At 37.1% G+C, this 27,968-nt stretch overlaps 1 protein-coding gene across 1 annotated transcript in view; it reads left to right on the top strand.

Moving 5' to 3' along the window:
* Positions 1–27,968, top strand: part of SLC24A4 (solute carrier family 24 member 4) — a 446,930-nt gene that overhangs the window by 265,653 nt on the left and 153,309 nt on the right. Inside the window, exons 5-6 of the mRNA XM_053697542.1 lie at positions 6,806–6,890; positions 22,899–23,002. Of these exons, the coding sequence (XP_053553517.1) occupies positions 6,806–6,890; positions 22,899–23,002 (189 nt within the window). The remainder of the gene's footprint in view (positions 1–6,805; positions 6,891–22,898; positions 23,003–27,968) is intronic.

Below are 27,968 nucleotides of genomic sequence, written 5' to 3'. Positions count from 1 at the left end.
ACCACAATACCCTGTTCTCTGATTACAGACAGAAGGGCACCGAGAACCTTTGTAAAAATTCTTGGAGCTGTAGCTAGGCCAAACGGCAGAGCCACAAACTGGTAATGCTTGTCCAGAAAAGAGAATCTCAGGAACTGATAATGATCTGGATGAATCGGAATATGCAGATATGCATCCTGTAAATCTATTGTGGATATATAATGCCCTTGCTGAACAAAAGGCAAGATAGTCCTTACAGTTACCATTTTGAACGTTGGTATCCTTACATAACGATTCAATATTTTTAGATCCAGAACTGGTCTGAAGGAATTCTCCTTCTTTGGTACAATGAAGAGATTTGAATAAAACCCCATCCCCTGTTCCAGAACTGGAACTGGCATAATTACTCCAGCCAACTCTAGATCTGAAACACATTTCAGAAATGCTTGAGCTTTCACTGGATTTACTGGGACACGGGAAAGAAAAAATCTCTTTGCAGGAGGTCTTATCTTGAAACCAATTCTGTACCCTTCTGAAACAATGTTCTGAATCCAAAGATTGTGAACAGAATTGATCCAAATTTCTTTGAAAAAACGTAACCTGCCCCCCACCAGCTGAGCTGGAATGAGGGCCGCACCTTCATGTGGACTTAGAAGCTGGCTTTGCTCTTCTAGAAGGCTTGGATTTATTCCAGACTGGAGATGGTTTCCAAACTGAAACTGCTCCTGAGGATGAAGGATCAGGCTTTTGTTCTTTGTTGAAACGAAAGGAACGAAAACGATTATTAGCCCTGTTTTTACACTTAGATTTTTTATCCTGTGGTAAAAAAGTTCCTTTCCCACCAGTAACAGTTGAGATAATAGAATCCAACTGAGAACCAAATAATTTGTTACCCTGGAAAGAAATGGAAAGTAGAGTTGATTTAGAAGACATATCAGCATTCCAAGTTTTAAGCCATAAAGCTCTTATAGCTTAAATAGCTAGAGACATAAACCTGACATCAACTCTGATAATATCAAAAATGGCATCACAGATAAAATTATTAGCATGTTGAAGAAGAATAATAATATTATGAGAATCATGATCTGTTACTTGTTGCGCTAAAGTTTCCAACCAAAAAGTTGAAGCTGCAGCAACATCAGCCAATGATATAGCAGGTCTAAGAAGATTACCTGAACACAGATAAGCTTTTCTTAGAAAGGATTCAATTTTCCTATCTAAAGGATCCTTAAACGAAGTACCATCTGACGTAGGAATAGTAGTACGTTTAGCAAGGGTAGAAATAGCCCCATCAACTTTAGGGATTTTGTCCCAAAATTCTAATCTGTCAGACGGCACAGGATATAATTGCTTAAAACGTTTAGAAGGAGTAAATGAATTACCCAAATCATTCCATTCTCTGGAAATTACTTCAGAAATAGCACCAGGAACAGGAAAAACTTCTGGAATAACCACAGGAGATTTAAAGACCTTATCTAAACGTTTAGATTTAGTATCAAGAGGACCAGAATCCTCAATTTCTAAAGCAATTAGTACTTCTTTAAGTAAAGAACGAATAAATTCCATTTTAAATAAATATGAAGATTTATCAGCATCAATCTCTGAGACAGAATCCTCTGAACCAGAAGAGTCATTAGAATCAGAATGATGATGTTGATTTAAAAATTCATCTGTATAAAGAGAAGTTTTAAAATATTTTTTATGTTTACTAGAAGGAGGAATAACAGACATAGCCTTCTTGATGGATTCAGAAACAAAATCTCTTATGTTATCAGGAACATTCTGAACATTAGATGCTGATGGAACTGCAACAGGTAATGGTACATTACTAAAGGAAATATTATCTGCATTAACAAGTTTGTCATGACAATTAATACAAACAACAGCTGGAGGAATAGCTACCAAAAGTTTACAGCAGATACACTTAGCTTTGGTAGTTCCAGCACCAGACAGCGATTTTCCTCAAGTATCTTCTGACTCAGATGCAACGTGAGACATCTTGCAATATGTAAGAGAAAAAACAACATATAAAGCAAAATTGATCAAATTCCTTAAATGACAGTTTCAGGAATGGGAAAAAATGCCAGTGAACAAGCTTCTAGCAACCAGAAGCAATAAATAATGAGACTTAAATAATGTGGAGAAAAACGCGACGCCCATATTTTTTTAGCGCCAAATAAGACGCCCACATTATTTGGCGCCTAAATGCTTTTGGCGCCAAAAATGACGCCACGTCCGGAACGCCGACATTTTTTGGCGCAAAAGAACGTCAAAAATGACGCAACTTCCGGCGACACGTATGACGCCGGAAACAGAAAAGATTTTTTGCGCCAAAAAAGTCAGCGCCAAAAATGACGCAAAAAAAATGAAGCATTTTCAGCCCCCGCGAGCCTAACAGCCCACAGGGAAAAAAGTCAAATCTTTAAGGTAAGAAAAATATTTGATTCAAATGCATTATCCCAAATATGAAACTGACTGTCTGAAAATAAGGAATGTTGAACATCCTGAGTCAAGGCAAATAAATGTTTGAATACATATATTTAGAACTTTATTAAAAAAGTGCCCAACCATAGCTTAGAGTGTCACAGAAAATAAGACTTACTTACCCCAGGACACTCATCTACATGTTTGTAGAAAGCCAAACCAGTACTGAAACGAAAATCAGCAGAGGTAATGGTATATAAATAAGAGTATATCGTCGATCTGAAAAGGGAGGTAAGAGATGAATCTCTACGACCGATAACAGAGAACCTATGAAATAGACCCCGTAGAAGGAGATCACTGCATTCAAAATAGGCAATACTCTCCTCACATCCCTCTGACATTCACTGCACGCTGAGAGGAAAACCGGGATCCAACCTGCTGCGGAGCGCATATCAACGTAGAATCTAGCACAAACTTACTTCACCACCTCCATAGGAGGCAAAGTTTGTAAAACTGAATTGTGGGTGTGGTGAGGGGTGTATTTATAGGCATTTTAAGGTTTGGGAAACTTTGCCCCTCCTGGTAGGAATGTATATCCCATACGTCACTAGCTCATGCTAATTACATGAAAGAAATGAAAGTTTTTTTTGGACTTGACTGTCCCTTTAACTTAGCTGAAATAATGTAAGTATAAATACAATAATTTAAAAATACTGTGGGCTGGCATGTTTGTTTCTTTTTTTATTCTGTTTTTTATTCTGTTTTTCTGCTGTAGACCCTGGTTTTAACTTAGAAATCAGCCAACATTTTTATGAGTGGTCAGCTTAGTCTATATTCTAGCAATATCCCCAAAGAAAATCTCTATCAAATAGCACATATTATTTACAGCTGATTGCTTGAAGTCTGCCATATCTGCACTTCATACCACTGTTGTCTTCTTGATATAATTTATTAGCACATACAAAAGAACCTGTACAGAGGATTGATTCATCCTTCTACTTTCCAAAAGCTGAATACAATAATATGAAAAATTAATGTAGACACTGGCAGGAAAAAATGTCTCCTTTAAAGCAATCAATATTGTGTGAGATGTGTAAAAAACAATAGCAAATATTTTCTTTGTTCAATTTCTTATTTAAAGGGACATTATATTAAAATTAATTATATTAATATTTATTAATATAAATTATTTAATTACATTCAGTAAAACAGCTCTGCACTATACTTTTATTACTTATTTTGTTCTCCTTTTCTGTAATTGAATTCTAAATATTGTGGGCTTTCCAATTCATGTTCAACATGGAAGTGCAGACACAGCTGTATTCCACACAGTCATTGGTTGCACACTCTAGTAAGCCATTTATAACCATTCCTAATTGGCCTCGCAGAAACGGTAACCTAAGTTACAATATGGCGGCGCCCACTGCTTTAAAATATTACCCTAATTTTTTCAATATTTAAACAACTAATATCATTTTTAGAAATACATGTACACATTATTCTCAGGCTAATCGTTGCTCTGAATACATCATTAAAGAAAATATGATAATGTATTTAGTGTTTAAAAAACTAGTACAGATAATATACTCAAATAACCAGTGGCGTCACTAGGGTTGGTGTCACCCGGTGCGGTAAGTCATGGTGTCACCCCCCCCCCCCCCCCCAGAAAGCAGACACAGGCAAACACACATACAAACACTCAGACACACTTAAAAACATACTCAGATGCACACACAAACACTCGGAAACACACTCAGACACACACACAAAAACACACACACAAAAACACTGAGACACACAAAAACTCAGACACACACATACAAAATATGTAAACTGCACTGCATTAATTAGGAAGCTCATGCCTAGAGCCTGGCTCAGCAGAACATCAAATGAAAGATAAACAGAGCACTCTAAAATAAATCACTGAAGAAAAGGTTTAGGCGCGCAAACTATGAAAATTCTGCTCTCTGACTCTGTTCCAAGTCTGTCAGTGCACAGCCCTGGGCCGCATGTCACTGAGCAGTGAGCACAGATAGGCAGGCAGGTTTAGGCTAGCAGCGCAACTTTGCAAGCCCCACGGCACACCCACAACATTCATAGTGAAATTGGGCAGGGGAGGAGCAAAGTACAAACAAGCAAAAGCAGCCGGGAAAACTATTTTTTGAAATTGCAGCACTGGCTCAAGGGGCAAAAAAATTGTGTGTCTACAACTTCCCCAGTCCCACTAATGTTCACAAATGCCAGCCTCTAATAAAATAATCTATGCATCTAAACATTGTATTTCTTTGAATTTCAATAAAATTTAAAAAAAAAAAAAAAAAAAAAAAAAAAAAAAAATTTTTTTTTTTTTTTTTGGTGTCACCCCCTGGAGGGTGTCACCCGGGTGCGGCCCGCCCCCCCCCGCCCCCCCCTAGTGACGCCACTGCAAATAACTAACAATAACAAAAAAACTGATATGCCCAGGTATTAAAGGATAGAAAAGATACTTTAGTGCAATTGGTGTATGAAAAATATATTTAACCAAAAGAAAAAGAATGCGATAAATCTACAGAGGATACAGTCATAGGTAGGTCCATATTCAATATCATTACTAAGGGCTAGATTATGAGTACAACGCTAATAGTTGCGCGCAAGCAATAAGGGGTTTATCGTGGCTTTTCGCATGCTTAGGAAGTTTCAGAGCTCTGCTTAACTGTAACGCTCAAATAAAAAGTTGCAAAAAAAACCCATCAAAAATATATGAGGTCTCAGGTGTTAGAAAACACAATAGACTGCAAAGGGCTTTAACATTGAGATACATACATATACATGTCTAGATATGTATATGTATGTGTATATACAGTATATATATTTATATGGGTATACATATGTATTTATGTATTTATATGTGTGTATATATGTATTTATGTATTTATATGTGTGTACATATGTATTTATGTATTTATATGTGTGTATATATGTATTTATGTATTTATATGTGTGTATATATGTATTTATGTATTTATATGTGTGTATATATGTGTGTATATATGTGTGCATATATGTATTTATGTATTTATATGTGTGTATATATGTATTTATAGACATATATACACATATAAACACATAAATACATATGTGCACACACACACACACACACATATATAAGTGTATTGGAGTCCTTTGTAGTCAAGTAGCTGAAAACATGTAAAATCAAATGTATGCAATATTATGTTTTTAACTGTGCTTGTACTGTAAATATGTCACATTCCAATGTTCTTCACATAGGGAAATAGCTATAAATTGATATTGCTATATATCTGTATATATCTATACCTATATATAATCAAATAATATAATATATAATCATATATATAATCAAAACTTTTTTACTTTCAACTTGTAATACATGCTGTACCCAACACACACAAAAAGCAATAAATAGAATGTAAAGGTCAAATCATAGCTATACCAACAGAATAAAATATCCAAGTAATTGTCAGTGAACCAAAGACTCTAAGCGTTATTTTATAAAGTACTGGCACAAAGTGAAGAAATAAAGTTTTTGATTTCACAGTGTACAGTCACTGACTTGTCTGTGAAAGACACTACACTAACAAATGTAACTATCTAGTTTGTTCTGCTAATCCCACTGCCTAACCACATTTCCTCACATTGTTTTCAAAATGCGAATGATTACCCGAAACCACCATCTTGGATTGTCTAGTCAAGTCAATTATGCAATCATCAATTTTTTTTTTCTGTTACGTTCTGAGTGTGAAATTTTTGTCTGCTCAATACAGAGAACCATAAGCTGCAGGAGGGTTTAGTGGACTTCACTGGGCACTAGTGGTTTAGAAAGCTGTGGAGAGCTATGCACCAGCAGACATATAAATGTGTTATCTATCTCAAAAAATCTCAATGATAAACGTGTTATTGAAACACATGACTAGTACATGATATATAAAATCCCATTATGGATATGTGATTTGTTTTTGCATTTTTAGCCTATTTATGACAGAACTTTTGGCTATTGAACCACATAGAAACCTTTAAATACCAGTATGAATAATCCTAAAATCTGCTTTGTGCTTCCATAGCCAATTCAGAATATGAACTGTTTTTTCTCTCTTGAATTATGCAGAAATAACAGCAACAGCTTCTGCATGCATAATTTACCAACATATGTTCACTGCACCAACTGTCTCCTCACTGACATCAGTCAAGTCTTGTGTGACCCAAGAATCCAGTATTTTACAGCCTCCTTGATGCCTAGTAAATAATTATGTCCAAGGACGATTGCTGGGGCTTAGTTACCTACAATTATTGACAAAGTAAATTGGCTGTCAGTGACTTTACACAGAGTCCCTAGGTATTCAGTGGTTTCCACAATCTGTCACCAATAAATAACTGTGTTTTGCAGAAGCTGCATCTTAGTGAGGATGTTGCAGGAGCCACTTTCATGGCAGCGGGAAGCTCTACTCCAGAATTATTTGCCTCTGTTATAGGTAAGATTTCACTTTCCTCTATGTGTACATCTTGGTTGGTGCAATAAGAAATGATGCTACAATATATTTGAAAGATGTCTTAGTTCTTATGTAAATGTATAGATACCAAGAAAATTCAAAGATTTAGATGCTCACTAAATTGCACTAGTCGGGAAGGTAAGAGCTTAAATTCTGCATGTGATAGCATGACATCACCAAAAATAGAACTAATATTAACATATCTGATGCAACAGTGTACTAAGGCAATGGCCATTATTGCCCAACACGCAAGTTGATCAAAATACTTCAATAAAAGTTGCATATTCTCAGGAAAACAATTTAAGGTGTATCCACAAAGTGGTGAATTGACAGCTGCTGGAAAAAGTTGTGTGGTTGTTAAAATTAAGTTTTATGGAGTCACCCAAACATTTATCTATCCATATTCAAACTGTCAAAAAAATAAAACTGAAAAGTTTAAAAAAAGCCAAGTTTTTTGAAAAAGCCAAGTTTAAAAGACTTGTCATCTGATTTGTTTAATAGGGCAGTAAAGTCAAAATGAGGCTTTTATTGTTAAAGGGACATGACATGATGCCCAAAAGTTGATGCACTTGAAAGTGATGCAGCATTGCTATAAAAAGCTGACTACAAAATATCACCTGAGCATCTCTAAGTAAAAAAGAAAGATATTTCACCTCAAAATTTCCCAAGTATTTACACCCCACTATAAATGGACTTTAACCCCTTAATGACCAGCGCCGTACCCTGTACGACGCTGGTCGTTATATTATACCCTTATACCCTGTACGTTGCTGCAGTCCTGGGCTTCTCTCTGCCGTGATCTCGCTAAAAATAGTGAAATCACGCTCTTTCTGCATTCCCCACGAGTGGGGCACTGCAGAAATAGATTTGCAGAGTTACCGATGCAGAGAGGGCCACTCTGTGGCCCTCTCTGCATCGGACAGCGGTGGGGACCATCGTTGGTGGGTGGGAGGGTAAGGAGGGAGGCGGGTGGGCGGCCCATCACTGTAGGGTGCGGGAGTGGGTGTGACCGCTACACCACGCTAAAGGGAATGGAAAAAAATAATAATAAGCTACGTCATTGAGGGGGAAGGAGGGGCGATGAGGGGGATCCTATGTGGGATCCGTTGACAGAAAGGGATCTGGGAGGGGGATAGGGTATTGAAGGGGCAGCTACACTACAGATTTTATATATATTTTTATTTTTTTCCCAAATTTGCAGCAAACTGGGTACTGGCAGACAGCTGCCAGTACCTACGATTGCAGCAAATAGGTAGAGGGGGAAGGGTTAGAGAGCTGTTTGGGTGGGATCAGGGAGGTTGGGAAGATACTACCCTGCAGAAAATATATATTTTTAAAAACAAACAAAAAAAATATTTTTATACTGGCAGACTTTCTGCCAGTACTTAAGATGGGGGTGACCTTTGGGGGGATGGGGAGCTAAAATTAACCCTACAAGCTACCTAATTAACCCCTTCACTGCTGGGCATAATACAAGTGTGGTGCGCAGCGGCATTTAGCGACCTTCTAATTACCAAAAAGCAATGGATATTTTTTAATAAATAACATTGCTAATCAAGCCCCAAAGTTTTAGGAGAATACTGACGTATATCTATACCAGCTTGCTTCTGTTTGTGTAAACGGTCTTTTCATATGCAAAGGAAGGGGAAGTGTCTTATATTTCCCACTTGCATTGGGTGTTCCAGTAACCTTTTAAACAGAGCTAAACTGGAAGCTTCTAAGTAAGTTTTTAAACAGTTTTATACTGGATTTTTATATCAGTATCTGTGCATATTATTCTTTATAGTAGCGTCTATTACATGCAGTTATATGAAAATTGGTGTATACTGTCCCTTTAAGGGGTTAAGCAGCCATCAGGATGCTATACCCAGGACTTGCACGGGAGTGTGCATCTGGCATTACAGACACAGTCATGTTATTTTCCTATTCAGTTTAAAGGGACATTAAACACAAACATTTTCTTTCATGATTCAGATAGAGAATACAATTTTAAACAACATTCCAATTTACTTCTAGTATCTAATTTGCTTAATTGTTTAGATATCCTTTAAAGAAGAAATAGCAATGCACATGGGTGAGTCAATCACATGAGGCATCTATGGTGGAACCACCAATGACCAGCTACTGGGCCTATTTAGATATACTTTTCAGCAAAGCATATAAAGAGAATTATGCAAATTAGATAATAGATGTAAATTAGAAAGTTTTTTAAAATTGCATGCTCTTTCTAAATAATGAAAGAGAAAATATGGGTTTCATGTCCCTTTAAGGAAGTTTACTAGGAAATCTCATGAGATTTTAGTGGAATATCATGAGATCACCTCAAAGCAATGCATAATCTCAGCACAGCTGATGCTGATTGGCTATTTTTTTTTTCAACCTTCAGCTGGACAGCAGCTGAAGTATAACTGTTCACAGAGCACTTACTAGTGTGAGCTGAAGAAATTGTGAGGTAAAATAGCTTACCTTTTTACATAGAGATGCTCAGGTGATAGTTTCATGTCAGCTTTTTACAGTTATGCTGCATCACTTGCAAGTGATTTAGCATATGAGTATTATGTCCCTTTAAGATAGTGCATGCGATTTTTACCAAACATTCCAATTTACTTGTTATCAATTTTGCTTTGTTTTGTTGGCATTGTTTGTTGGAATGTAACCCTCATAGGAGCTCAGGAGCGTGCACATGTCTTTGCACTCTATCCCAGCATTATTTGCAACAATGTTTGTAGCAATTTTATACATTGTGTATCATACAGTGCTAAAGGAACGTGCACACTTCTGAGCTTCTAAGAGGTTTATACTTTCACACAGGATGCCAAGAAAACACAGCAAATTTTATTCTAGAAGTAAATAGTTTTTTGCTTTTTAATTGCAAGCTATATCTAAACCATAATCATTTAAATTTGACTTAACAGTATCTTTAAACTGTTTTCTTCTAGGTTGTATGGCACTTGCTCAGTTTCAAACCAACACAGAGCTAGATTACAAATGGAGCACAAATTTGCACTCCCGCAAGTGCTTTATCTTATTTAGCGTTGCGCGCCCAGTTGTGCACGTATTACAGGTCGCAAGTAAAAGTTTTGCGCTCTTGCAGTCGCATTCTCGCGCAGAAAAAAATACTTTTGTGAATTTGTGAATGCGGAATTGTATTCCCACACAGACTTTAATGGAGTCTCGTTTTGAACACAAAAAATAGCAGCCACCAGCTCGCGCAAACATGAGTGGAGGATTGCAATGAGATTTATGTATGTATTTCTGTATTAATATTATTAAAGGGAAACTGAACCCAATTTTTTTCTTTCGTGATTCAGATAGAGCATGCAATTTTAAGCAACTCTCTAATTTACTCCTATTATCAATTTTTCTTCGTTCTCTTGCTATCTTTATTTTAAAAAGAAGGCATCTAAGCTTTATTTTGGTTCAGAACTCTGGAAAGCACTTTTTTATTGGTGGATGAATTTATCCACCAATAAGCAAGAACAACCCAGGTTGTTCACCAAAAATGGGCCGGCATATAAATTACATTTTTGCATTTCAAATAATTATACTAAGAGAATAAAGAAAATTTGATAATAGGAATAAATTAGAAAGTTGCTTAAAATTTCATGCTCTATCTGAATCACGAAAGAAAAAAATTTGGGTTCAGTGTCCCTTTAATATAATTCTTAATTTTAAAATCGCCAACAGATTCCGCAGCGCTGTCCATGGGTAACAAAGCTAAAAGGACAGTACAATATGAGACAACAGACAAAATTTAACAAACAAATACAGGGGGAATTGGGGGCCCTGTTACTGTGGGAACTTACAATCTAGATGGGTAGGAGGGTGAGAAACATGAGGTGGGGACTACAAAGGTGGGAATGATGTTAGTGTGGAGTTAGATGAGGGCAACTATTAGGCAAGTGGAATTTATTAGTTACTGATTTGGTGATAGGCTTCCCTAAACAAAAAGGTCTTTAGTAACTAGCACACAGCTGATACATGCATTAATATACAATAATTGTGCATTAAGCCTACAATATGACATTAAAATGTGATCATATTAAATTAGACGGGAAAGCATAGCAACAATAAGTTAAAAATATAATTTCATTTAAATTTTTTAAATTTAAATAACATTTATTGAATTAAAAATTGAATATTTTTTTCTAACACCCGAGATCTCCAATCTTTGAGCCCTTATAACTTTTTTGTGCAATATTTTTTTAAAATCATTTTTATCAGACAGTGTTAATATGAGTGTAACTTTACTTTGTCATGTATTTTTTAAGTGTTTTGTGCAAGTTTCTAGTTTCGGAAAACAGTTGCCCACACCTCTGAGATCGCGGAAAAGATTGAAGCGTAAAGGGTAATTGCGCTAGCGCAATCGTGATTTTGCTTCACTTGTAATATTAGCGAAATGAAAATGGCTCACAAAAACACGATTACGCTAGCGCAAAACCATTTGCGCCTAACTTGTAATCTAGCCCCAAGTCGGTATATGTCTGGTGCAGATTAGTGCTTTGTGGGTAGCTGACTTTCTACAAAAAGTCATCCTTGTTTTTTTTTTTTTTATATCTCATCACTCTGGGACTTCTGCCCAGGTTCTGACCTTTTTTTATAGAATTCAACAAGATTAGCCCATGTGTCTTTACTATAATTTCTCTCCAACTATAGAAACTTCGATTATCAGACCCATAGAAAGTAATCAAGCTGTCTGGGAAACTGAAGCTGTCAGTTTTTCAGTTTGTTTTTTTAAAATAGAACAAACACAAAGTTCAATGTAATTTGAAAAAGATACACAGAAATATACAAAGTATGAGCCTAATCTGTTACAGTTACACAGAAACTGTCAAAGCATAATAAGAATTTGTAAAATCACAATCCTAAATACAATGCTTTATACAGAATCTATATGTATTAAAAAACAAAATAGAAAGGGCAAAGTTTAAATGTAATAAAACTTAAAGGGACATGAAACCAAAAATGTTTCTTTCACGATTTAGATAGAGCATACAATTTTAAACAACTTTCCAATTTACTTCTATTATGTAATTTGCTTAATTTTTTAGGTATACTTTGTTGAAAAGCTTAACTAGGTAGATAGCTGCTGATTGATGGCTGCACATATATGCACATTGGCTTACCTATCTCACAGTAGTGCATTGTTGCTCTTTCAGTAAAGGATGCCAAGAGAATGGAGTAAGAATTATAATATAAGTAAATTGGAAAGTTGTTTAAAAGTGTACTCATTTGAATCATGAAAGAAAAAAATATATTTTCATGGTCTTGTAATCTGGTCTAAAGTAATATAAAATACATATCACAAAGTGTAAAAGCAGCAGAACTCTGATGTCATGCAGTGCTATATTGCACTGCGCTTGTCTCTCCTTCACAGAAATGCAGGAAACGGCCCTTGAAGAAGTATAGCAAAATCTGCCTTTTTAGAATCTTGTGAGGGATCTCCCAGTGCTGGAGGATCATTTTATATAATCTCGTCTGAGCAGAGAACTTTATATCATCAGCCTTTATTTATATGCATCTTAATATGAGACCCTTAGCTACAGCTAAACATACGTGTTCACGATCATAAATATCTTATTTTCATTTTCTCCACATTTCTTATTCTGTACGTTTATTTTCTCTTATATTCCAAGGTTTGTCTGTGCTGTTATTCAACATCTAACGGAATCCCCCTTTTCTCCCCCCATTGTGTCCGTCTTGCTTAGTTCTTCTTTCTTACTTGTGTTAAATATACTCATAAATTTATTCTCTCAACTATTCCTTCTTTCTCTTATTCAGTATGCCATTTGATCTCTCTTTCATTCACCATCTCTTACTTATTCGTATACTCTTTCACTATTTAATTTCTGCTCCTCTCACACACGTTCCCCTCTATGTTTTCTAGTGCCTTCTCTCTCTTTATATCCCCCTTGGGGGTCCTGATGATCAAAATCTCGGGAAGGGGGGGCTTCCAAAATTATATTGTATTGTATGTGTCTCACCTTCATAGCCAGGACCCTAAATAGTGAGATAAACAGATCTCAAGCTAAAATTTGCCTTTCTAAACTTTGAAGGTCCTTGCAGTACTGATGAGACCTATTAGATAATCTCTCCAGATCTTAGAGCTTCAGGCCCCTAGGTCATTATTTTTGTTAATTCTGTTATTTTGTTTAGTTTCCCTTCATTCTTTTTTTAATTTCTTTTTTTTTTATGTTTTCTTAATCCTTTTGATCATACCATCACATTCAGTAAGTTTTTCATATTCCCTCACGCTCATTCATGAATCTCATTCCTTTTCCTGTATTTCCTGTATTTTCTCACACACTATCATTCTCACACTGTTATTTTCTTTTTTATTCTTCTTTCTGTTGTTTAGGGTCATTCATGTGTTTATCCTTTCTTTTATTTTTTATATCTTCCTTGATGTTTATAATGTTATCAGATTTTTTTTCTCTGTTAAATTTATTCTATTTATTTATTGCATCTCACTTTCCGTTACTTTTGTATTTTTTCTCTCTGTTTATTTTGTATTCTGTTGTTTACTACTAATATAATCCCATCTCATTCACACTATGGGCAGGAAGATTTAAAGCTCTCTAGGCTCGTCAATACTATGAAGCAAATGTCGAAATTTCCTAAAGGCAATTTTTATCTTAAAAACAGTATGTCTCACAAAGGAGTGTTCCTGACCTTTTAAGTATGTGAATGGTCTCTTAATGTACAATAGGGATCACAAAGAAAAAACGTAATTTCAAAATCACATAAAATGAATAAATGCAAAAGTGAAATAAAAATAATCAGAAATAAACTGTATTTAATGGCATTACAAAACATAAAGCAATTGTTCTGTAAAAAAATAAAAATGTATTTTATGGAAACATTTAAATTTATCTTGAAATTTCATAGGAAACAACTACACAATAAAAATCATAATAATAATACACTGCACATGCAAAAAACAATGTGAAACTCATATTTATAATACAACATTTAAAGGGCCGGTAAACCTACAAAATAATATTATATAATTCTGCACATAGTTCAGAATAGTTCATAGATCAGAGCAGGAGCGAGCTACATTCAGTTTAATGGCGTGATTGGGCACACTGCGACTAGACAGTGTGCCTGCAAAGCACTTACGAAAAACAAGATCAGCTCAGTAGAGCCAGGAGAGGCATTTAGGAAAATGTAATTTTGGAATCAAATATCTCTTTAAGCTTTTGATTTATAAAGTTGGCACTAAGTTTATAAAGTTTATAAAGTTGGCACTAAGCTAATGTTATATAATTCTGCACTATGTGCAGAATTATATAACATTATTTTGTAGGTTTACTGGCCCTTTAAAGCATATTTCTTTTTATTGCAAAATGAGTTTCCCTTCCACAGCTAGTGGGCTGAACAGGGGTGTTCCATGGGAGTAGCTAAAATGTCTTTCTTACAATCTTTAAACATTCCCACAGCAGATCTAGCTGTTTTTTCTTGCAAACTAAAAGGTGACAACAAGATTGCAAGATTGTGTGAAAATACTCAAATTATTGCTCTCAGAAAAACAAATGCAAAAAAAAAATTAAAGGGATTGTAAGATACTTTACTTTGAAAGCAGAGTAATCTGATTTGTATTGACAGTAGGATTTCAATATTGTAGTGCACCCCCAGCTCGCTTTCCAGCGAGCTCCAATACTCTCTATCGGCTAGATTACAAGTTTTGCGTTATGAGGGGTGCGGTGCTAACTTGCACGTCATTGTCACCGCTCACTTACCTACAGCGTAGAGCAAAATTGTGCTCCATACCGCACTCCAATACCAGCTCTGCTTAAGTCAGCGGTGAGCTGGTTTTATGTGCTTGTGCACGATTTCCCCATAGACATCAATGGGGAGAGCCAGCTGAAAAAAAGCCTAACACCTGCAATAAAGCAGCGTAAAGCTCCGTAACGCAGCCCCATTGATTCCTATGGGGAAACTAAATTTATGTTTACACCTAACACCCTAACATGAACCCCGAGTCTAAACACCCCTAATCTTACACTTATTAACCCCTAATCTGCCGCCCCTGATATCTACATTATATTTATTAACCCCTAATCTGCCGCTCCGGACATCGCCGACACCTACATTATACTTTTTAACCCCCAATCTGCTGCCCCCAACATCGCCGACACCTACATTAAATTTATTAACCCCTAATCTTCCGCCCCCAATGTCGCTGCAACCTACCTACACTTATTAACCCCTAATCTGCCGCTCCAGACATCGCCGCCACTATAATAAAAATATTAACCCCTTAACCGCCGCACTCCTGCATCGTAAACACTAGTTAAATATTATTAACCCTTAATCTGCCGCCCCTAACATCGTCACCACCTACCTACATTTATTAACCCCTAATCTGCCGCTCCAAACGTGTCCGCCACTATACTAAATTTATTAAACCCCTAAACCTAAGCCTAACCCTAACACCCCCTAACTTAAATATAATTCAAATAAATCTAAATAAAAATTCCTATCATTACCTAAATAATTCCTATTTAAAACTAAATAGTAAAATATAGTAATTAACTATTTACTAGCTACCTAGCTAAAATAAATACTTTACCTGTAAAATAAAACCTAAGGTGAAAAATTCCTATTGGCTGTTCCAATCAGCCAATAGAATGCAAGCTCAATCCTATTGGCTGATGGAATTTTCACCTTTAATTCCGATTGGCTGATGGAATTCTATCAGCCAATCGGAATTCAAGGGACGCCATCTTGGATGACGTCATTTAAAGGAACATTCATTCGGGAAGAAGGCGTCGAAAGAAAAGGATGCTCCGTGCAGGATGTCTTGAAGATGGAGCCGCTCCGAGCCGGATGGATGAAGATAGAAGATGCCGTCTGGATGAAGACTTCTGCCCGTCTGGAGGACCACTTCTGCCGGCTTGGATGAAGACTTCTCCCAGGTTCGTTGAAGACTTCTTGCCGCTTCGCTGAGGACTTCTCCCGGCTTCGTTGAGGATGGATGTCGGCTCTTCAAAACTGTAAATGGATCTTCAGGGGTTAGTGTTCGTTTTTTTTTTTTTAAGGGTTTATTGGGTGGGTTTTAGTTTTAGATTAGGGTTTGGGCAGCAATAGAGCTAAATGCACTTTTAAGGGCAATGCCCATCCAAATGCTCTTTTCAGGGCAATAGGGAGCTTAGGTTTTTTTTAGTTAGAATTTTATTTGGGGGGTTGGTTGTGTGGGTGATGGGTTTTACTGTTGGGGGGGTTGTTTGTATTTTTTTTTTTACAGGTAAAAGAGTTAATTTCTTTGGGGCAATGCCCCGCAAAAGGCCCTTTTAAGGGCTATTGGTAGTTTATTGAAGGCCAGGGTTTTTTATTTTTTGGGGGCTTTTTTTATTTTGATAGGGCTATTAGATTAGGTGTAATTAGATTAAATATCTGATGTCTTTTTTATTTTGTGTAATTTAGTGTTTAGATCTGATTTCTTTGGGGTAATGCACCGCAAAAGGCCCTTTGAAGGGCTATTGGTAGTTTAGTTTAGGCTAGGGTTTTTTTTAATTTTGGGGGTGCTTTTTTATTTTAATAGGGCTATTAAATTAGGTGTAATTAGTTTAAATATCTTGTAATTTGTTTTTTATTTTGTGTAATTTAGTGTTTGTTTGTTTTTGTAATTTAAGTATTTGTATTTAATTTAGTTATTTGTATTTAATTTAGTTAATTGTATTTAATTTAGGTAATTTATTTAATTGTAGTGTAAGGTTAGGTGTTAGTGTAACTCAGGTTAGGTTTTATTTTACTAGTAATTTGTATTTATTTTAGCTAGATAGTTAGTAAATAGTTAATAACTATTTAGTAACTATTCTACCTAGTTAAAATAAATACAAACTTGCCTGTAAAATAAAAATAAACCCTAAGCTAGATACAATGGGGGGTAGTTATCAAGCTGTCAACCTCAAATACGCTGGAATTCCGCAGCGTATTTGTGGCGAGGCTGATTAGCCTTAGTTATCAAAGGCTAGACACCGGCAAAAGTAGAATTTTGTGACGTAAGCATCGATCCGCCAGACTCAGTCCGACACAGATCGATTCTTACGTCACTCCAGATGTTCCGCACACAAGTGCTGCACAATCTGACTACTTTTGCTAGTTATCAAAAAACTAGCAGGTACGCTCTGCACTTTTCCGGCCCAGCGTACCTGGTTTTCAATCCGCCGCCCTGGAGTCGGCGGATCCCATAGGAATCAATGGGAGTCTGACCATAGCGAAAGTACAAGTTCGCTGCTGCCAGACATCCCATTGATTCCTATGGGAGCTGTCTACACCTAACACCCTAACATGTACCCCGAGTCTAAACACCCCTAATCTGCCCCCCCTACACCGCCGCAACTAAATAAATGTATTACCCCCTAAACCGCTGCTCCCGGAGCCCACCGCAAGCTACTCTATACATATTAACCCCTAAACCGCTGCTCCCTGACCCCGCCGCAACTATAATAAATGTATTAACCCCTAAACCGCCGCTCCCGGACACCGCTGCAACCTACATTATACCTAGTAACCGCTTTCCTGCCCCCCCCATACCGCCGCCCTCTATAATAAAGTTATTAACCCCTATCCTGCTGATCCCGTACCTCGCTGCAACTAAATAAATAGTTTAACCCCTAAACCGCTGCTCCCGGACCCTGCCGCAACCTATATTAAATTTATTAACCCCTAATCTGCCCCCCCTACACCGTCGCCACCTATAATACATTTATTAACCCCTATCCTGCCCCCCACTACACCGCCGCCACTGTAATAAATGTATTAACCCCTAAACCTAAGTCTAACACTAACCCTAACACCCCCCTAACTTAAATATTAATTAAATAAATCTAAATAATATTTCTATTATTAACTAAATTAATCCTATTTAAAACTAAATACTTACCTTTAAAATAAACCCTAATATAGCTACAATATAAATAATAATTTTATTGTAGCTATCTTAGGATTTATTTTTATTTTATAGGTAACTTTCAATTTATTTTAACTAGGTACAATAGCTATTAAATAGTTATTAACTATTTAATAGCTACCTAGCTAAAATAAAGAGAAATTTACCTGTAAAATAAAAACTAACCTAAGTTACAATTACACCTAACACTACACTATACTTAAAGGGACATAATACTCATATGCTAAATCACTTAAAACTGATGCAGTATAACTGTAAAAAGCTGACAGGAAAATATCACCTGAGCATCTCTATGTAAAAAAGGAAGATATTTTACCTCACAATTTCCTCAGCTCAGCAGAGTAAGTTCTGTGTAAAAAGTTATACTCAGCTGCTCCCAGCTGCAGGTAAAAAAATTAAAAAAAATGAAGAAATGAACAGCAGCCAATCAGCATCAGCAGTGCTGAGGTCATGAACTCTTACTGTGATCTCATGAGATTTGACTTAACTCTCATGAGATTTCATAGTAAGCTTCCTTTACCTGATTGGTGAAATAATATGAGAGTGCACGATGCTAGTCCCTTCAGATGTCCCAGGACAAACACACTAAAATGCTGCTTAGAAATCCTTTACAATGGGAGGTGGCTACTGAGGAACTTTTGAGGTAAAATATCTTTCTTTTTTACATAGAGATGTTCAGGTGATATTTTCTAATCAGCTTTTTACAGCTATGCTGCATCACTTTCAAGTGTTTAAACATTTGGGTATTATGGCCCTTTAAATAAATCATTCCTATTTAAAACTAAATACTTACCTGTAAAATAAACCCTAAGATAGCTACAATGTAATTAATAATTACATTGTAGCTATTTTAGGATTTATTTTTATTTTACAGGTAACTTTGTATTTATTTTAGCTAGTTAGAATAGTTATTAAATAGTTATTAACTATTTAATAACTACCTAGCTAAAAGAAATACAAAATTACCTGTAAAATAAATCCTAATCTAAGTTACAATTAAACCTAACACTACACTATCATTAAATAAATTAAATAAATTAAATACAAATAACTACAATTAAATACAATTACATAAACTAACTAAAGTACAAAAAATAAAAAAAGCTAAGTTACAAAAAATAAAAAAAATAGGTTACAAACATTTAAAAAATATTACAACAATTTTAAGCTAATTACACCTAATCTAAGCCCCCTAATAAAATTACAAAGCCCCCCAAAATAAAAAAATTCCCTACCCTATTCTACATTAAAAAAGTTCAAAGCTCTTACCTTACCAGCCCTTAAAAGGGCCTTTTGTGGGGCATGCCCCAAAGAAAACTGCTCTTTTGCCTGTAAAAGAAAAATACAACCCCCCCAACATTAAAACCCACCACCCACATACCCCTAATCTAACCCAAACCCCCCTTAAAAAAACCTAACACTAATCCCCTGAAGATCATCCTACCTTTAGTCGTCTTCACTCAGCCAAGCCACCGATGGAACTGAAGAGGAGATCCGGAGCGGCAGAAGTGATCCTCCAAGGGGCGCTGAAGAAATCTTCCATCCAATGAAGTGATCCTCCAGGCGGCGCTGAAGAAGTCTTCCATCCGGGCGATGTCATCTTCCAAGCGGCGCTGAAGAAGTCTTCTATCCAGGCGATGTCATCTTCCAAGCGGGGTCTTCAATCTTCATCCCGTCGACGCGGAACATCCTTCTTTGCCGACGGACTACCGACGAATGAAGGCTTCTTTAAGGGACGTCATCCAAGATGGCGCCCCTTCAATTCCGATTGGCTGATAGGATTCTATCAGCCAATCGGAATTAAGGTAGGAAAAATCTGATTGGCTGATTGAATCATCCAATCAGATTGAGCTCACATTCTATTGGCTGATCAGATCAGCCAATAGAATGCGAGCTCAATCTAATTGGCTGATTGGATCAGCCAATCGGATTGAACTTCAATCTGATTGGCTGATTCAATCAGCCAATCAGATTTTTCCTACCTTAATTCCGATTGGCTGATAGAATCCTATTAGCCAATCGGAATTGAAGGGACGCCATCTTGGATGACGTCCCTTAAAGGAGCCTTCATTCGTCGGTTGTCCGTCGGCAAAGAAGGATGTTCAGCGGGATGAAGATTGAAGACCCCGCTTGGAAGATGACATCGCCCGGATAGAAGACTTCTTCAGTGCCGCTTGGAAGATGACATCGCCCGGATGGAATACTTCTTCAGCGCCACCTGGAGGATCACTTAATCGGATGGAAGATTTCTTTTAGCTAGGTAGTTATTAAATAGTTAATAACTATTTAATAACTATTCTAACTAGCTAAAATAAATACAAAGTTACCTGTAAAATAAAATTAAATCCTAAAATAGCTACAATGTAATTATTAATTACATTGTAGCTATCTTAGGGTTTATTTTACAGGTAAGTATTTAGTTTTAAATAGGAATGATTTATTTAGGTATAGTGTAGTGTTAGGTGTAATTGTAACTTCGGTTAGTTTTTATTTTACAGGTAAATTTCTCTTTAATTTAGCTAGGTAGCTATTAAATAGTTAATAACTATTTAATAGCTATTGTACCTAGTTAAAATAAATTGAAATTTGCCTGTAAAATAAATATAAATCCTAAGATAGCTACAATATAATTATTATTTATATTGTAGCTATATTAGGGTTTATTTTAAAGGTAAGTATTTAGTTTTAAATAGGATTAATTTAGTTAATAATAGAAATATTATTTAGATTTATTTAATTAATATTTAAGTTAGGGGGGTGTTAGGGTTAGTGTTAGACTTAGGTTTAGGGGTTAATGCATTTATTACAGTGGCGGCGGTGTAGTGGGGGGCAGGATAGGGGTTAATAAATGTATTATAGGTGGCGACGGTGTAGGGGGGGCAGATTAGGGGTTAATAAATTTAATATAGGTTGCGGCGGGGTCCGGGAGCGGCGGTTTAGGGGTTAAACTATTTATTTAGTTGCAGCGAGGTGCGGGATCAGCAGGATAGGGGTTAATAACTTTATTATAGAGGGCAAAATCTTCAAAGAATGCAGCAGCACCACTTCTCATATAAAAAGTTCCTTTATTAAACACATAGTAGGAGCAGGTAAAATAGAACGACGTTTTCGGGTGGTTATCCCTTAGTCATGTTCATGTTGATGTGAACATGACTAAGGGATAACCACCCGAAACGTCGTTCTATTTTACCTGCTCCTACTATGTGTTTAATAAAGGAACTTTTTATATGAGAAGTGGTGCTGCTGCATTCTTTGAAGATTTTGGATACTAGTTGGATCCTTGCAGTGATCCTATGCTAGCTTGCACACACCTTGGGTCTGAGTGCTGGATTTCAATTACATTGTCTTTATTATAGAGGGCGACGGTATAGGGGGGGCAGGATAGGGGTTACTAGGTATAATGTAGGTTGCGGCGGTGTCCGGGAGCGGCGGTTTAGGGGTTAATACATTTATAAGAGTTGCGGCGGGGTCTAGGAGCGGCGGTTTAGGGGTTAATACATTTATAAGAGTTGCGGCGAGGTCTAGGAGCGGCGGTTTAGGGGTTAGAAACTTTATTGAGTTGCGGGGGGCGCCGGTATAGGGGGTAGAACAGTGTAGTTAGTGTAAGTACTTAGTGACAGGCTAGCAATAAAGCTGTAAAAAAGCTGAAGAGCAGCGAGATCGGATGAGTGATAACTCTCACAGTCCGCTGCTCATTGCCCCGTACTTGGTGCGCGGCTTTTTGACAGATTTATTGATAACTTAGGTGAATTTTTTCAGGTCTGCGGCGGCGATGGTAGGCGAGCTTAGGCGGGTGTATTGGGCCGGCGAAGGCAGGAAAGTTGACACGTTGATAACTACCCCCCAAAGTAACTATTAGTTATATTGTAGCTAGCTTAGGGTTTATTTTACAGGTAAGTATTTAGTTTTAAATAGGAATTATTTAGGTAATGATAGGAATTTTTATTTAGATTTATTTGAATTATATTTAAGTTAGGGGGTGTTAGGGATTAGACTTAGGTTTAGGGGTTAATATATTTATTTTAGTGGTGGCGACATTGGGGGCGGCAGATTAGGGGTTAATAACTGTAATGTAGGTTGCGGCGATGTTAGGGGCGGCAGATTAGGGGTTAATAATATTTAACTAGTGTTTGCTAGGCAGGAGTGCAGCGGTTTAGGGGTTAATATGTTTATTATAGAGGTGGTGATGTCGGGAGCGGCAGATTAGGAGTTAATAATTTTATTTTAGTATTTGCGATGCGGGGGGGGGCCTCGGTTTAGGGGTTAATTGGTAGTTTATGGGTGTTAGTGTACTTTTTAACACTTTAGTTATGAGTTTTATGCTACAGCTTTGTAGCGTAAAACTCATAACTACTGACTTTAGAATGCGTTACGAATCTTGCGGGATAGGCTGTACTACTCACTTTTTGGCCTAAAAAAAAAGCTTGTAATACCAGCGCTATGGAAGTCCCATTGAAAAAAGACTTTACGCAAATTGCGTAAGTTAATTTGCGGTACGGCCAAAAAAGTGTGCGGGACAGCTGTACCTACAAGACTCGTAATAGCAGCGCTATTGAAAAAGCAGTGTTATGAGCCTTAACGCTGCTTTTTTACTCATAACGCAAAACTCGTAATCTAGCCGTATGAAAGATATTTCTTAACTTTCAAGGACGGACCCTTTTTTTGAGAATTCCCTGAGATCAGCCTCTGCAAGTGTCAGCGTAGTTTTATTATTGGGCCCTAATTCTTCTGTTCATTCTGTCTTATTCATTCTTTTGTTTTCTTGTATCTATTATTTCTCATTTCTGTTCTGTTTATTGATTTCTTCTCTAACTGCACATTGCAATTCTTGGTTCTCCCTGTGTACTTCAATAGCTCTTACAATGCAATATTTTTTCTTGCTTGTTTTGTTTTTTTTTTTCTTCTTATTTCCAAATTATTATTGTATCACTTGTTTTCTGATCACTCCATATATTCTCCTTTTTTTGTCATTTCTCTTGGTTATTTTATTTTTTTATTTTTTTTTTCATATATTTTCTTGCTCATTCTTTCTCTTATTACTGATAATTGTTTTATTTATTTCCTCTTTATAGGTGTCTTTATCACTCATGGTGATGTTGGTGTTGGAACAATTGTTGGTTCCGCTGTTTTCAATATTCTGTGTATAATTGGTGTGTGCGGGGTTTTTGCTGGGCAGGTAAGCTGGTTATATTTGTTATACTTATTACACTGTATATTTTAGTTGTTTCGTATTTCTAGGCAGAATTTAATATGTGTGTGTTATACAAGTACAAAAAAATGCTGCTATACTAACCTTAGATGTTTGTTAAGTTTCAAATTCCTTATTGTGTGCAGAAATGTGTTTGTTTACAAGTATACACAACTTCTGTCACTGATATGTGGAATGTATGGTGTCATTGCACATAGAATATACAACTAAAGATGACATAAAATATAGGTCAATACTTAATAAACTCTAGGGGCTAGGGGGACATCATTTTTTTAAAAACTCAAGAAGATTTTTCTACTCTGTGCAGGAATTCATTGAAATGTTTTATTACTGGTTAATGCTACACAATATTGATAATATCTCTGTTCAATGATTGTAATACTCTCCTCGAAAAGGTTTGCTATATAGTAACAGATAAGTAAATTACCTATTTATTTAACACCTTTAGAAATGCTAAAGAATCAGTAAACAGAAAATAAATTCTATATAGATTAAAATTATATTAGTTGTTTAAAGGGACAGTAAAGTCAAAATTAAAGGGACATTCAATCCAATTTTTTTCTTTCATGAATCAGAGAATACAATTTTAAACAACATTCCTCATTCATTAGATATCCTTTGTTATAGAAATAACAGTGCACATGGGTGAGCCAATCACACAAGGCATCTATGTGAAGCAACCAATCAGCATCTTCTTAGCCTATCTAGAAATGCTTTTCAGCAAAGGATATCAAGAGATAGAAGCAAATTAGCTAATAGAAGTAAATTAGAAAGTTGTTTAAAATGTCACACTGTTTCTAAATCATGAAAGAAAGAAAATTTGGGTTTCATGACCCTTTAAACATTTGTGATTTAGATAGACCATGCAATTTTAAACAATGTTCCAAATTTCTTTTATTATCAAATTTGTTTTCTTCTCTTGTTCTCCTTTGTTGAAAAGTAAATGTAAGTAGGCTGATAGCTTAGGAGTGTGCACATGTCTTAGCAGTCTATAGGCTAAATTACAAGTTGAAAGTAAATGCGTTCACTCGAGTGCAATCAAATTTAATACGTGACAGGTTAGTTCCACTGAAGACCACATATGGTTAGGGATAAAATAAAAGCTGCACTAAACACAACATAAATACATTAAAATAAACAGTTACACTCATATAAACACTATTTGTAAAGGCTCAAAGGTATATGATAGATGGCCCTGTATTAGACTGCAAAGGGCTATAATATATAATATATATATTATTATTATTATTATTATTATTGGTTATTTGTAGAGCGCCAACAGATTCCGCAGCGCTATAAACAAAGGGGGAGTACAACAAAACAATTATAGGGTAGAGGGCCCTGCCAAGAGTTGCACTGTTGTAGTCAGCTCTTAAGAAGGTGAACTACAAACAGCTGGACTTTTAGGCTTACATGCTAAGAGGGTTCAGGGGTTTGTAGGGGAGGAGAGGAACTGGTATTAGGAAAGGTTAGCGTAGGTTGTATGCGTCCCTGAACAGTAGACTCTTTAGGGAGCACTTGAAGCTTTTAAAACTAGAAGAGAGTCTTGTGGAGCGAGGCAGAGAGTTCCATAAGATGGGAGCCAGTCTGGAGAAGTCCTGTAAACGGGAGTGTGATGAGGTGACAAGAGAGGAGGAGAGTAGGAGGTCATGAGCAGAGCGAAGGGGACGGGAGGGAGAGTATCTGGAGACAAGGTCTGAGATGTAGGGGGGAGCAGTGCAGTTGAGGGCTTTGTATGTAAGAGTGAGAGTTTTGTGTTTGATCCTAGAGGCAAGAGGAAGCCAGTGAAGGGATTGGCAGAGAGGTGCAGCAGATGAAGAGCGATGTGTAAGGAAGATGAGTCTGGCAGAGGCATTTATTATGGATTGTAAAGGAGCTAGGCGGCAGGTGGGGAGACCAGAGAGGACAGAGTTGCAGTAATCAAGGCGGGAAAGAATGAGAGAGTGGATTAAAATCTTAGTTGTGTCTTGTGTTAGCAAATGTCTCATTTTAGAGATGTTTTTAAGGTGGAAGCGGCAGGCTGTAGCCAAGGACTGAATGTGAGGAGTGAAAGAAAGATCTGAGTCAAATGTGACCCCGAGACATCGGGCATGCGGGGTAGGGGTAATGATGGAGTTGTCGACAGTTATAGAGATATTGGGGGTGGAGATTTGGAAGAAGGGGGGAAAATGAGGAGCTCAGTTTTGGAGAGATTTAGCTTGAGGTAGTGAGAGGACATCCAGGAAGAGATGTGAGAAAGACAGCTAGTGACACGGGTTAGCAAGGAAGGAGATAGTTCTGGTGCAGAGAAGTAGATTTGGGTGTCATCAGCAAACAAATGATATTGGAAACCGTGGGACTTAATAAGGGAACCTAGTGATGACGTATAGATTGAGAAGAGAAGGGGACCGAGGACAGAGCCTTGCGGTACTCCGACAGAAAGGGGTGACGGGGCAGAGGAGGCCCCAGAGAAGGCTACACTGAAAGTACGGTTTGACAGGTAGGAAGAGAGCCATGAAAGGGCTGTGTCACAGATGCCGAAGGATTGGAGGGTTTGGAGCAAAAGAGGGTGGTCGACAGTGTCAAAGGCTGCGGACAGATCAAGGAGGATAAGCAGAGAGAAGTGGCCTTTTGATTTAGCTGTAAGTAGGTCGTTGGTGACCTTAACAATAGCTGTCTCTGTGGAGTGATAGGGACGAAATCCAGATTGCAGCGGGTCAAGAAGGGAGTTTAACGTAAGGAAATGGATAGGTGTGCATATACTAGTTTTTCGAGAAGCTTTGAAGCAAGAGGGAGGAGGGAAATTGGGCGGTAGTTGGATGGGGAGGTAGGATCAAGGGAAGGTTTTTTGAGGATAGGTGTGACCAGTGCATGTTTCAATGATGAGGGAAATTACCAGTGCTGAGGGAGAGGTTGAAAATTATATATGTAGAATAACATTGATAAATAATAATTTCATAATAATATTTTATGTTTTACTGTGTATTTACTATAAATATTTAATATTCCAATGTTCTTTATATAGGGGAAAATGTTCTTTGTATTTCAGTGAACACTGAAGAAATGACACTTTGCTACAATGTAAAGTAGTGAGTGTACAGCCTGTATAACAGTGTAAATTTGCTGTCCCCTCATAATAACTCAACACACAGCCATTAATGTCTAAACTGTTGGCAACAAAAGTGAGTACACCCCTAAGTGGAAATGTCCAAATTGGGCCCAAAGTGTCAATATTTTGTGTGGCCACTATTATTTTCCAGCACTGCCTTAACCCTCTTGGGCATGGAGTTCACCAGAGCTAAATAGTGAGATAAACACAAGCTAAAATTTGCCTTTCTAAACTTTGAAGGTCCTTGCAGTACTGATGAGGCCTATTAGATAATCTCTCCAGATCTTAGAGCTTCAGGCCCCTAGGTCATTATTTTTGTTAATTCTGTTATTTTGTTTAGTTTCCCTTCATTCTTTCTTTAATTTCTTTTTTTTTTATGTTTTCTTAATCCTTTTGATCATACCATCACATTCAGTAAGTTTTTCTTATTCCCTCACGCTCATTCATGAATCTCATTCCTTTTCCTGTATTTTCTCACACACTATCATTCTCACACTGTCATTTTCTTGTTTATTCTTCTTTCTGTTTATTCTTCTTTCGGTTTTTACCTTAGGTCTGGAGACATGCTTGGCCAGTCCATCACCTTTACCCTCAGCTTCTTTAGCAAGGCAGTGGTCATCTTGGAGGCGTGTTTGGGGTCGTTATCATGTTGGAATACTGTCCTGCGGCCCAGTCTCCGAAGGGAGGGGATCTGTTTCACTATGTCACAGTACATGTTAGCATTCATGGTTCCCTCAATGAACTGTAGCTTCCCAGTGCTGGCAGCACTCATGCAGGCCCAGACCATGACACTCCCACCACCATGCTTGACTGTAGGCAAGACACACTTGTCTTTGTACTCCTCACCTGGTTGCCGCCACACACGCTTAACACCATCTGAACCAAATAGGTTTATCTTGTCTCATTGAACCAAAGGACATGGTTCCAGTAATCCCTGTCATTAGTCTGCTTGTCTTCAGCAAACTGTTTGCGTGCTTTCTTGTGCATCATCTTTAGAAGAGGCTTCCTTCTGGGACGACAACTATGCAGACCAATTTGATGCAGTGTGCGGCGTATGGTCTGAGCACTGACAGACTAACCCCCCACCCCTTCAACCTCTGCAGCAATGCTGGCAGCACTCATATGTATATTTCCCAAAGACAACCTCTGGATATGACGCAGAGCACGTGCACTTAAAGGGACAGTCAAGTATAAATTAAACTTACATTATTCAGATAAGACTTTTAATTTTAATCGACTTTCCAATTTACTTTTATCATCAAATTTGCTTTTTTATCTTGGTATTCTTAGTTTATACTAAACATAGGTAGGCTCATATGCTAATTTCTAAGCCTTTGAGGGCTGCCTCTTATCACATGCTTTTTAAATCTCTTTTTAACACAAAGAGACAGAAAGTACACGTGGGCTATATAGATAACACTGTTGTTCAGGCACAGAAAGTTATTTAAGATCTAGCACAATACAATGCTAAATTTAAGACAATAGATAATAAACAGTCACAGTCATGTGATCAGGGGGCTGGAAGAAGGTTCCTAGATACAAGGTAATCACAAAGGTAAAAAGTACATTAATATAACTGTGTTGGTTATGCAAAACTGGGGAATGAGTAATAAAGGGATTATCTATCTTTTAAAACAATAACAATTCGATGGTTGACTGTCCCTTTAACTTCTTTGGTCGACCACGGCGAGGTCTGTTCTGAGTGGAACCTGTCCTGTAAAACCAATGTATAGTCTTGCCCGCCGTGCTGCAGCTCATTTTCAGGGTCTTGGCAATCTTCTTATAGCCTAGGCCATCTTTATGTAGAGCAACATTTCTTTTTTTCAGATCCTCAGAGATTTCTTT

Source organism: Bombina bombina, chromosome 1 (assembly GCF_027579735.1).
Source record: "Bombina bombina isolate aBomBom1 chromosome 1, aBomBom1.pri, whole genome shotgun sequence".
NCBI classification, from domain to species: domain Eukaryota; kingdom Metazoa; phylum Chordata; class Amphibia; order Anura; family Bombinatoridae; genus Bombina; species Bombina bombina.
The sequence above is the reverse complement of the archived record's forward strand: the minus strand, read 5'-3'. Positions and strand labels throughout refer to the sequence as shown.